This window comes from Pimephales promelas, chromosome 21 (genome assembly GCF_988280905.1).
Source record: "Pimephales promelas chromosome 21, fPimPro1.hap1.1, whole genome shotgun sequence".
Classification (NCBI taxonomy): Eukaryota; Metazoa; Chordata; class Actinopteri; order Cypriniformes; family Leuciscidae; genus Pimephales; species Pimephales promelas.
This window is the reverse complement of record NC_142789.1, coordinates 3017979-3030850: the sequence shown is the minus strand read 5'-3', so window position 1 is coordinate 3030850 and position 12872 is coordinate 3017979. Positions and strand designations below refer to the sequence as shown.

Here is a 12872-nt window from a genome sequence, read left to right as displayed (position 1 = left end):
TCACAGGAGAGTTTTTGGTTGTATGCATACTTGCCTTATACACACAAACATGTTTTGCCACACTCGGCTATGGCAGTTGCGTCTGCTTGCTTCATTTGTGTTGTATGCTGTGTGGTGATGATGTCATGAGACTGGTATGCACACACACACACACACACACACACACACACACACACACTCTTTAAAACCCCAGCAGGTCTCTGGAGGACTATAAAACCTCCCACCGTTTGTTTCTCCGTCCATGCCCTTGCCTTTCTCCTCTCTGGTTTATCCAAACATCTACGTTCATGTTCTCAATGCAATTTCACATTTCAGGCGTAATGTGAGTTTTCTTAAAGGCGGTCAGTGTAATTGTGCTCAAACCAGTCTTCAATCTGTCTTTGTTTTTAAAAGTCTTGTACATCTGAGGTAGTCTTCATGACCATCTTGTTGCATTTATGGTATAGGGTAAACTTTGTACTTTTCTTTTCAATGATGTTGTCTTGTATAAAGGGAGATGGTCCTCACTGCGGAACATGAAATCCATGGGGAGGAGTCGGATCCAGATCCAACTCCTCCCACCTTACATACACCTAAACCTAACCAACTCCGCCCCCTAATCCCTAAACCCAACCCTAATCCTACCCACCTCCACCCCTTGGATCGTGATCCGACTCCTCCCCGTGGATCTCATGTTCTGCATTGAGGTGCTACTGTATAAAGGAGAAATGGGATTATAGCATAGACGGATGACTTCCCAAAAATAAATAAACACATAGAGAAATGGGTAAGGGTAAGCTGTGTTACTCTACGGTATGTAAGTTGAGTATGTTGTGAAATATATGAATAATTTACATTTCAAATACAAATATAAGCATAAATTAGTTGTTCAATATAAAAACTCATTCATAATTCACACTTCATTTGCCACACATTTTGTATTTACTTAGAAATAGTGAATTAATTTTACATTTCTTGATAAAAAATAACATTTACACTTTATTTCGATAGTTCAATAGTCTACTTCAGACATTCTAAGTAACTTTGCAATTAACATTTTAACTCATTAATTTACAGCTACATATCAGCTTAGAGTATTAGTAGACTTTTACATTATGGCTCATGAGTTAAAGGAGTAGTTCACTTTAAAAAAAACCAAAAAAAACTTTTGCTGGTAATTTACTCACCCCCATGTCATCCAAGATGTCCATGTCTTTCTTTCTTCAGTCGAAAAGCAATTAAGGTTTTTGATGAAAACATTCCAGGATTTTTCTCCTTATAATGGACTTCAATGGGAACCAAACGGTTCAAGGTCCAAAAGACAGTTTCAGAGCAAACTGTTCAAAGGGCTTCAAACGATTTCAGACGATGAATAAGGGTCTTATCAAGCAAAACGATCGCTCAAGTTTTATAAGCTCAAATGCTCGCCTTGCTCTGTTCTGTGATGCGCGTTCGTGACTCTCCTGTTCGAACTCGTTCATCAAAATGAACGAATCTTTTTCCGAGTCATTTGGTTCATTCAACGGATGAAATGAATGAATTGACTCTGGAAAAGATTCGTTCATTTTGATGAACGAGTTCGAACAGGAGAGTCACGAACGCGCATGAGCAAGGCGAGCATTTGAGCTTATAAAACTTAAACTTTGTTGTTTTTTTTTAATGGCTGATCGTTTCGCTTGATAAGACCCTTATTCATCATCTGGAATCGTTTAAAGCCCTTTGAAGCTCCACTGAAACTCTCATTTGGACCTTTGAAGTCCATTATATGGAGAAAAATCCTGGAATGTTTGGAATGTAAACCTTAATTTCTTTTCGACTGAAGAAAGAAAGACATGGATATCTTGGATGACATCTGAGTGAGTAAATTAAAGTGAACTACTCCTTTAACAGTAAAGTGGATATTTCCTGGGAGCAGCGGACATCATAGCGGGTGCCGTTTCCTTCGCTCTACATGTAAATGCCGTTGTTGTGTCTGCACTACACATTTCTTTCAGTCCGTCACCGGTTTTAATACTGTACTTTCTACTTGATTCTTCAGGAGCAAACAGAAGTGAACAGCACCTCAGAGGACATAGACACACACATGGCCAACAAAGGTAAATACCAAGAAACACACACAGTCAAACAAAGGTTGCTTTGAAAAGAAAAGTTACAAAAATATATTCCGTCATAGGTCCTTCCAGTCTGAAGCGCAGCGCCTCTGTCAGGGACCGCATGGCGAAATATCAGCTCGCGGTCAGCAGACAGGCTCCCGTTACTGTGCCACGCTCGGTGAGTATGATGAACACAAACATAACGATGATACGGGTTACATTAGAGTAAGTGCAGTCAGATCTCATGTAATTTATGCAATCGTTAGAAATTAAAAGCATGTTTTTGTTTTTGAGCATGTTTGGTTCTGGATTCAGCCTTGAAGTGAATGGGTATCTGTAGGCTTATTAAAGTCTAACTGTCGTTTCAATTGGAGAAATGGAAAATGAAGCAAGCTCTCTTAATTGTGACCAATATCATTGTCCATGAAAATTAGTAGTTGTATTATTTAGATATAAAATGTCAAATCTTTTTTCGTAATATACATCTGCGCAGGCTGACAGGTCCTGCAAGCTGATTGGTCTCTGTTGCATCTGCAGCTAATGAACTTACTAATCAATATGTATAGTTACTCTCACCTAAAGGATTATTAGGAACACCATACTAATACTGTGTTTGACCCCCTTTCGCCTTAATTCTACGTGGCATTGATTCAACAAGGTGCTGAAAGCATTCTTTAGAAATGTTGGCCCATATTGATAGGATAGCATCTTGCAGTTGATGGAGATTTGTGGGATGCACGAAGCTCCCGTTCCACCACATCCCAAAGATGCTCTATTGGGTTGAGATCTGGTGACTGTGGCGGCCATTTTAGTACAGTCAACTCATTGACATGTTCAAGAAACCAATTTGAAATGATTGGAGCTTTGTGACATGGTGCATTATCCTGCTGGAAGTAGCCATCAGAGGATGGGGACATGGTGGCCATAAAGGGATGGACATGGTCAGAAACAATGCTCAGGTAGGCCGTGGCATTTAAACGATGCCCAATTGGCACTAAGGGGCCTAAAGTGTGCCAAGAAAACATCCCGCACACCATTACACCACCACCACCAGCCTGCACAGTGGGAACAAGGCATGATGATCCATGTTCTCATTCTGTTTACGCCAAATTCTGACACTACATTCCCATTCTCCTCTGAACTCTCGCATCAACAAGGCGTTTTGGCCCACAGGACTGCCGCATACTGGATGTTTTTCCCTTTTCTCTCCATTCTTTGTAAACCCTAGAAATGGTTGTGTGTGAAAATCCCAGTAACTGAGCAGATTGTGAAATACTCAGACACCAACAACCATGCCACGCTCAAAATTGCTTAAATCACCTTTCTTTCCCATTCTGACATTCAGTTTGGAGTTCAGGAGATCGTCTTGACCAGGACCACACCCCTAAATGCATTGAAGCAACTGCCATGTGATTGGTTGATTAGATAATAGTATTAATGAGAAATTGAACAGGTGTTCCTAATAATCCTTTTGGTGAGTGTACATACTGTAGCTTGTTTCGGTCAGTGTTTGCAGTGCGCTTTCAGAAACACACAAGCTCCACCTCTCTAGATCTGCTACAGGTCACTAATGCATGAGATTGTGTGTCTTACAGTAGTAGCAAGTCTAAGTTCTTATATAGTCCACGAGACCCAATACATAATCATTCTTATATCCATCACCAATGCTAACCTATTCTGAGTTATCATGATAAATAACGGTATCTTGAAAATAAACTGTGTGATAGGAATGATTAAGCCACAGAGATAAAAAAAAAATCCTTCTTTCATATAATCATCCTTCCCCAGGACAACTAATGCCACATTATATAATAATAATAATAATAATAATAATAATTTATTTAGCACATTTCCAATGATCAAGGGCACTTTACAATGGAGAATCAGAAGAGAGTAGGTGTACCGAGTAAAAAACGGTGAACAAACACACTCATGTTTCATACACTGTTGGGTTATTTTTAAAGTGTGCTGATGTGGAGTGATTGTCACTTTGATTCAGGCAAAGCAGTCGGAAAGCGAGGACAGCGTTCCCGTCGTGGATCATAAGGAGATCTCGCCTCCTGCTGGTGATGGACAGACAGTGGTACGATACGTGCTCTCATTTCCTTCAAAAATTAACTTCTTTTAGTGATGTGTTCAGACTGAATTTACTGTTATTTAAAAAAATATTATATGTTCTCTATGTGAATATGTATGTATATAGTACAATATTTTATAAAATGTCATTTATATAATCAAAGCTGAATTTTCAGCATCATTACCCCAGTCTTCAGTGTCACATGACCCTTCAGAAATCATTCTAATATCATGATTTGATGCTCAAGAAATATTTCTGATTATTATCAATGTTGAAAATGTGCTGCTTTATATTTTTGTGGAAACTGTGATGCACAATCATTCAAATGTCTGGGTGAGTAAGATTTAAGATAATAATAATTCCAACATTTATAATGTGTTTCAAAGAATAGCGTTCAACTTTCTAATCAGAAAGGAATGCTGGAAAAAAATCTATTATGTATGTATCAAAAACGGTTTTCAACTTTGCTAATAATAAGAAATTTAAAAATTTGCTCACCAATTGTAATTGAGCAGTAAATCATCATATTAGAATGATTTGTGAAGGATCATGTGACACTGAAGACTGGAGTAATGATGCTGAAAACTCAGCTTTGATCACATGAATAAATTACATTGTACGATGTATTAAAATAGAAAAGAGTTCTTTTAAATTGCAATATTATTTCACAAAATTATTGCTTTTTTTATCAAATAAATGCTGCCTTGGTGAGCAAAAGAGACTTTTAAAAATCTGAATTATTTCACGCTTTTGACCGGTAATGAACATGTTTGTCACAACATTAAATAGTTCACCTTAAGATTTAACAAGACTGTTTGTTCTCTCCCTACAGAAAACACTCCCTCCATCAAATTGTGCGAAGATCAATGGTGAGCCTATTCTTTAACCTTTATAATTCAGGAGAATAGTGAGTTTTAGCAAAGTCCTTTTAGGAAAGTCCTGCCACTCGGCCGCCATCTTGGCAACGCCTCCGGGCAGCTGTTTCGGACTAACAAGACCAGGCTCCTATCTAAATGAATGGGCAGAGAGTCAGAACTGCACTTTCACTGGTCACCGGGACATAAAAACCGCATGTATAGAAACAGCAGTAAAATATGATACAAATGGCTGAAAAAGTTTGATGACGTTGCCCCAAAATAAAGTTTAAAACGCCCTTTTCAGGCTATACTTTTACAACGCATGCAAGGGTTCTCGTCTCCGCTGTCGCAAACATCAACGTCAGTGGAACCAGACGATAGGCTTAAATGTTTCCCGACTGTTAAAAGCAGACGATTGGCTTTTCAGTGGGAGGGGCGGGGCATGTGCATACAACCGTCGTCTTTGGCGTTACGGGTTTTCCCCTGTAAAAAAACATTTTCAAGATTTGTCATGACTAGGGGTGTAACGGTACAAAAAAAATCACGGTTCGGTACGTACCTCGGTTTTAAAGTCACGGTTCGGTACGTTTTCGATACAGCAAAAAGAAAGAAATGCCAGAGAAATTTCCTATTTGTTTAAAGAAAAAAATATTTTTAAATAAGTGTGAGTTTTCCTAGATCTTGAAACTTTCAGGTTTATAAATAGGGGTCATCTTTGAAGGATGAACAAATAATGTTTTGGTCATCACATTAAAAATAACATTTAAATATATATTTATTTATATAATATTTGAATTTTGAAGTGCTGGAAAAAGATGTGTGAAGTACTTGAAAGCATTTCACTATTCCAGCCAAACTGGTTCCAGTTAGTGTTACTATATTAAATCCATGGTGAATGTTGCTGGTCTGTGGACGTAAAGTACTAGTTCATTCACGGCACAATGTTTCTCCTGGTTTCCATGACAGCGCTGTTTGATCTAATAGAGATCTACGGTTAATAACGGAGAAATGTGAATGCATCTCACTAGATCTCGCAGCGATGTTATTACCTCAGTGGCAAATTCGAATGTTTTCTTTACCGGATCTCTTAGCGCGGTGTGCTAACAGTGTTGCTTGATCGAGATCGGCTCGCGCTGCACAGATGTTGCTGGTCCGAACTGATAAACGATCCGTGAAGCACATAACGAGGAGCGCAGTTTCGTTCTGCTTTCATTACACTTGCCATTTGGATGTTGCGCAACGTTGTGTTGGCCGCGTCAGCACGAATTTTGCAGGCAAGAAAAATGGTCCAAGCAATCGTTCGGTTTGTATGCGTAACGAACCGGAAGCCTCGAACCGAAACGGTTCAATACGAATACATGTACCGTTACACCCCTAATCATGACAACATTTTTTCTTTTGTCAAATCAACTTAAATCATTTATTTAGTTGAGATAACTTATTATTTTGAGTTTCTGATGGTTAAATCAATCTCCTTCATTGTATTAACTCACTCATTTTAAGGCAACCAGGTTACTTACTTTATTAAGTTAAACCAACAATATTTTTTTTTACAGTGATGATTTAGGAAGTGGCATGTCTCTATATAAATTGTCTCTGGTTTTAGTTATATGAGGGTGGTTCTCAACAAAAACGGGTTGCTGGTCTGCTTTGACAGGGTTGCCACCAAATGAAGACAGAAATAAATGTGTTATTGACATCAGACGTCTGTAAAATATCTGAAAAATACGAGCTTGTATTTCCTTCACTTGATTGAATGTTCAAAGTTATAGACTCTATCTAGAGAGCTGCGTTAACATTGGTGGAATGATCAGACTTGGCAGGACGTTTTTGAGGAGAAACAGGAGCACATTATAAAAGGTTTCAGAGATTTCCTGAAGGCTACAGAAGCAGCTGCAGGACACGCAGTTAAAAAAGCAAAGATGCACTTGACACTTTTGCATGCAATCTGGAGTAAAGGCATGGAAAGATGTCACAAGAGTATAGTTACAATAATTTCCACAGCTGCTGAAACCCTTGTGTGCGTGTGCATTCATTCACTTCAGGAGAATTTAATATTCCGCTTCACGCCTTCATTGCTCTGGAAATCCTCGGTGAATTTAAACGTAGAAAAACCTCACTAAAATATAACGTTTGAATGAAATGACTTTCTAATTTAAGTGCTTATTGTATTGTTCATTTGTTTGTCATGGATAGAGATTACCGGTTCAAAACAAAACAAAACCAAGTCATTATCTAAAACTCATGTTTTTGTGTGTCCTTTAGGAGAGCATGTACACACAGAGAGTCCCAGCACTGCACACCCTGCGTCAGAGAGCAAGGACCCTCCTAAAGTGCTCAGGGTCTGTGGACTACAAACTGGACTACAAATGCTAATTGATTTTATGTGCATGTACAGATTTAATTCTACCTGGGGAAATCAATGTTATATTTAGCAACTGATAATAACTAATAGTCAAATAAAGTTGGTAGTGTGTATCGGTAGAATATGAATATTAAAGGAGAACTCCGGCGAACAATGAACTTTTGGTCTAATAAAACATCGGTACCTAGTCAACCGTTCTCTGAGATTTGTTTTCATGATAATCGATTGTAAAGAGTTTTATCTCTAAAAACTGTTTAGCGTATAATGCTAGTACTGGGGGCATTGACTAAGTAAAAGAAATCGCTAGTTTATACCACTAACAAGGCTCAAAATAGCCGCACACTAACGCAGTAACATAATGAGGGTCCAGACATGCAAAACGAAGCATTGAGAACTTTATAAGTGTACAGACCATTTAATAAGAAGAAACTTCACTTCACTTCGCGTATACAGACAGGAGCCATCTTAAAAAATAGTCTCGATAAGTCGATCCCCGAACGACGTGCTGAGTGATCTGAGCTGTATGAAGTTCAGCGAACTTCTGAACTGTATGAACCGCGTTCGGGGATCGACTTATCGAGACTATTTTTTAAGATGGCTCCTGTCTGTATACACGAAGTGAACTGTCTTCATAAAGTATCTTCTTATTAAATGGTCTGTACACTTACAAAGTTCTCAATGCTTCGTTTTGCATGTATGGAGCCTCAGTATGTTTCTGTGTTAGTGTGCGGCTATTTTGAGCCTTGTTAGTGGTATAAAGTAGCGATTTCTTTTTACTTAGTCAATGCCCCCAGTACTAGCATTATACGCTAAACAGTGTTTAGAGATAAAACTCTTTACATTCGATTATCATGAAAACAAATATCAGATAACGATTGACTAGGTACCGATGTTTTATTAGACCAAAGGTTCATTGTTCGCTGGAGTTCTCCTTTAAATGAATTTAAAGATTTTGGGACAGTCTGCTAACTTCCGGTATGAGATTTCATACCATATCTGATATTCATACTGATTGCATTGCAAAAGACATGTTTATAACTCTTGTGTTTTCCTGGACAGAAATTTAATCTGCCTGTCCAGGAAAGATGTGTGTGCTGCCAAAAGACTGTTTACCCGGTGGAAAAACTTATTGCCAACCAGCAGATTTACCATATAACTTGCTTCCGCTGTGCCTTCTGTAACACCAAACTCAGGTATCTTTTGCCTTTATTTATTTGTTTTAAAGTAGTCACCAAAATGACATATGTAACCTTTTTTTTTTTTTGTTTACTTTACACCCTTGCCTCATTTAGTATATACGTGGTTCTATGAATATCCAATAGAAAATAGTAAAATAGAAACTGTCAATGGTGGCAAAAAACATATTAGTCATATATATTAACACGTTCATTTTGACAGCCATTAGCCCTTTTCTTGCTTCCTGATATCATGTGCACAAACACAAACCTATAGGTCCGGTCGAATGATGTATTAATTAAATTCAGATTGGATTATGTTGGTAATAGGCCTTACCTAACGCTAAACAAAGTTTTGTGCCTCTAACAAATTTTAACCCTTCTTTTCGATCTGAATGTTATGTGGAAAACACTTGAGTTTTGCCACAGACTTGACATCCCACCATCTCCATACATTTACATTTATTCATTTAGCTGACGCTTTTATCCAAAGCGACTTATAATTGCTATATATGTCAGAGGTCACACGCCTCTGGAGCAACTAGGGGTTAAGTGTCTTGCTCAGGGACACATTGGTGTCTCACAGTGGATTTGAACCCGGGTCTCATGTGTCTTATCCTCTGCGCCATCACCATCCCATACACCCACTACATGAAAATCTACTTTTATAAACAGGAAATGACAGAATATTTGTGTACATATTCACAGGATTAGTATTACTCAAGATAATTTTGCTTGACCTTTTGACAGAAGGTAAAAGTCGCAATAATCTTCACTGATAGTTTCCGTAATTATAACTGAGATTGCACATTCGGACAAGACTAAAATCACTGAGAAGCTCTGGTAATAATTACTTTAACCCACCTCTCCATGATAAACTAATCCCATCCCAATAGGGCTTTAAATATAAAATAATTATTCAATATTAACTTTTGGTGATAATTTACTCACTCCCATGTCATCCAAGATGTCCATGTCTTTCTTTCTTCAGTCGAAAAGAAATTAAGGTTTTTGATGAAAACATTCCAGGATTTTCTCCATATAATGGACTTCAATGGGAACCAAACGGTTCAAGGTCCAAATGACAGTTTCAGTGCAGCTTCAAAGGGCTTTAAACGACACCAGACGATGAATAAGGGTCTTATCAAGCGAAAGGATCCCTCATTTAAAAAATAAATAAAAAAGTTTAAGTTTTATAAGCACAAATGCTTGCCTTGCTCTGTTCTGTGATGCGCATTTGTGACTCTCCTGTCATCAAAATGAACGAACTTTTTTTCGAGTCATGACTCGAAGCGTCCTAGATAAGACCCTTATTCATCGTCTGGTGTCGTTTAAAGCCCTTTGAACAGTTTGCACTGAAACTCTCATTTGGACCTTGAACCGTTTGGTTCCCATTGAAGTCCATTATATGGAGAAAAATTTAAAGAAAAGAAAAATTTCTTTTCGACTGAAGAAATAAAGACATGGACAAAAGTTTTTTTTAAAGTGAACTACTTCTTTAAAATCCTGAGGAGATCAGATTTGTACGGAGGCGTATTGCATTCACTTGAAGAAAAAAAAATCTACTCTGTTTTTCTGAATTAACGAGTTAATTTTTCATGAGAAAAAAGTTTTTGCTCTGTTTTTCTGAATTAACGAGTTAATTTTTCATGAGAAAAAAAATGTGCTCTGTTTTTCTGAATTAACGAGTTAATTTTTCATGGAATTTTTTTTTTTTTGCTCTGTTTTTCTGAATTAATGAGTTAATTTTTCATGGATTTTTTTTTTTGCTCTGTTTTTCTGAATTAACGAGTTAATTCAGAAAAAACAGAGCAAAAACTTTTTTTCTCACAAAAAATTAACTCATTAATTCAGAAAAACAGCAAAAAATAATTTCTCATGAAAAATTAACTCATTAATTCAGAAAAACAGAGTAGATTTTTTTTCTTCATGTGAATGCAATACGCCTCCGTAGATTTGAGATATCCTGCATGTAAAAATAAAGTGTCCTTGTCATTTCAGCTTGCTGTCTTATGCTTCCCTGCATGGCAGCATCTACTGCAAACCTCACTTCAATCAGCTCTTCAAATCTAAGGGCAACTATGATGAGGGCTTCGGCCACCGACCGCACAAGGAAATGTGGACACCACGAGCAAACGACGAGGGACCCGAGGGGAGTGAAAACTCAAAGCCCTCCGAGGCAGAGCCTGTGAAGCCTACAGTACAACCAAAGCCCAAAGCGGAGGAGTCACAACCAGCCAAATACACTGACGTGACTGCAGCTCAAGAGACCAGGAGTCATGTGACCAGCTCCACGGAAAAACCACACACCGCCTCTGTGGAAACCAGAAAACTGAGAGTCGCGTGGCCACCTCCTGCGGACAACGATGGAAGCGCCAAAGTGTCCAGTCCAGTCGCTGAAGTCGGGAAGAATCCAACCAAGCTTTTCCGAGCAAAGTGGCCTCCGGAGGAAGAAGCTCCACCAGCTCAGAAGAGCTCAGAGAGAGCAGAACTGAAAAGCCTGAGGCGAAGCTCGTCTCTCAGAGAGCGCAGCCGGCCCTTTTCTGTGGCTCCAAGCCTGACATCAACCAATAAACCACAGCAAGAGGTTCCCGCAGTCAGACGAGGCTCGCTGGAGGAGCTTCGCTCGCTGTCAAAGGCCAAAACTGAAGTCAAAATCCCAGATAAAGAGGTGAAAATCCCAGATAAAAAGACAAAGGACACCGACAGCCTATTCAAAGAGGATATTCCTGTGAAGATGGAGAGGAAGGAGAAGATGCCCTCTTCCATTCTCAAAGTGACACAACCAACCCAAAAAGAGGCTGCTCCCAAACAAACAAATGAGGAGTCTCAGCCAAAACCAACAAAAAAAGAGCCAGAGGAAATTCATCCAAAACAAACTGACCTACAACAAAGAAATGAGGAGTCTCAGCCAAAACTAACAAAAGACGAGCCCGAGCTCCAACAGCAGAGGCCTTCGAGAGCTCGTGTGGAAGAAGAGGAGAAAACATCCACGACTTCTCCTGAGCTCCAGGACACATCCGTGGAAGAAAAAGCCCATCGGAAGTCCCAGGACGTGGGCTTCTGGGACGGGGAGGAGGCCCTGACCGTGGAGGAGATGATCAAGAGGAATCGCTACTATGATGATGAAGATGACGATGAGGAGGAAGTGGCACTGGTTTGACAATATACGTCATTAATCCCTTCCAACTTTTATTCAGTCTGAAAATATAAATGGTAGAGATCTGAAAAACCGACATAATAAGAAAACAAGTACTTTATTACAACCAAGTAAGTGTGTGTGTGTGTGTGTGTGTGTGTGGTACTGTACATCATTTTCTATGGACCTCTTTCTTATAAGAGCTCGAAAGTATTTTTTTTTTCCTTTATAAAACATAAAAGTATGTTTTGTTTCGATTGCTGTATAAAAATGACTTGTTTACGAAAAAGTTTTTAAAAATCACTATTATTGTTTGTTAATCTAAGAATGTGTGTTGATCCCAGTTCATTAACAAATCTAAAGATTCATAATATTCTCAGACAGTTAATCAGTGAGCCAAACACATTTTGATTAATCTTCTAGCCCATATCTCAAAGCGTTTTCCACTGTTTTAAAGATTATTGGACAATTACACAATAAACACTACCAAAACTTTACCGGATATAATGTGCATAATTTTGGTTTTATGTTGAATGATGAATGTTTAAGTCATAATATGTGTACATAAATGAAGATGCATAATGCCAGCAAGCATTTTCTTGTCATCCAATTTGCCGGTTTTATAAAGCTTCTAAAACATCACATGCAACCTTTATAATACTGCCATCTAGTGTTAAACTGGAAAACCTCAGGCGTGAGTCGAGGCCGTGTCGAGCTGAACTCAGGATGATCGAGGATCTTCAACTTTTCAGAAGCTTAAAGGTCAATAACAATATTTGTGACTGTTGACTAAATGGCCATGTAATGCAATTCTGTCATATTGTTATTATCTTGGTATTTTTAATTTAGGTAAAATAGGATAAAATCAAGGTTTTAGAGTCTAGGCCTATATTAACACAGATAAGCTGCACTTTCTACAGGATTGCTCACAGCTATAGTATCTAGATTAAATGGACACACTTCCAGGCAGCATACAAATATAATATTGTATCTAACAACACTGTAAAAAAAATATTGTTGGTTTAAAAAAAAGTAAGTAACCTGGTTGCCTTAAAAGTTTAAGTTCATTGAACTGGAAAAAGTGAGTTAATACAATGAAGGAGAATGATTTAATCATCCGAAACTTAAAATTATATGTTATCTGAACTAAATAAATTATTTAAGTTGATTTGACAAAAGAAAAAATG

At 38.2% G+C, this 12872-nt stretch overlaps 1 protein-coding gene across 2 annotated transcripts in view; it reads left to right on the top strand.

The window, feature by feature from the left end:
• lima1b (LIM domain and actin binding 1b) overlaps positions 1-12182 on the top strand; it is a 34561-nt gene extending 22379 nt beyond the window's left edge. For both annotated transcript variants that reach the window (XM_039663357.2, XM_089124930.1), the window contains exons 5-11: positions 2018-2075; positions 2153-2250; positions 4072-4155; positions 4982-5018; positions 7272-7348; positions 8431-8564; positions 10548-12182. In XM_039663357.2, coding sequence (XP_039519291.2) covers positions 2018-2075; positions 2153-2250; positions 4072-4155; positions 4982-5018; positions 7272-7348; positions 8431-8564; positions 10548-11709 — 1650 coding nt within the window. In that variant the 3' untranslated portion in view covers positions 11710-12182. The remainder of the gene's footprint in view (positions 1-2017; positions 2076-2152; positions 2251-4071; positions 4156-4981; positions 5019-7271; positions 7349-8430; positions 8565-10547) is intronic.
• The last annotated feature ends 690 nt before the right edge of the window (positions 12183-12872 follow it).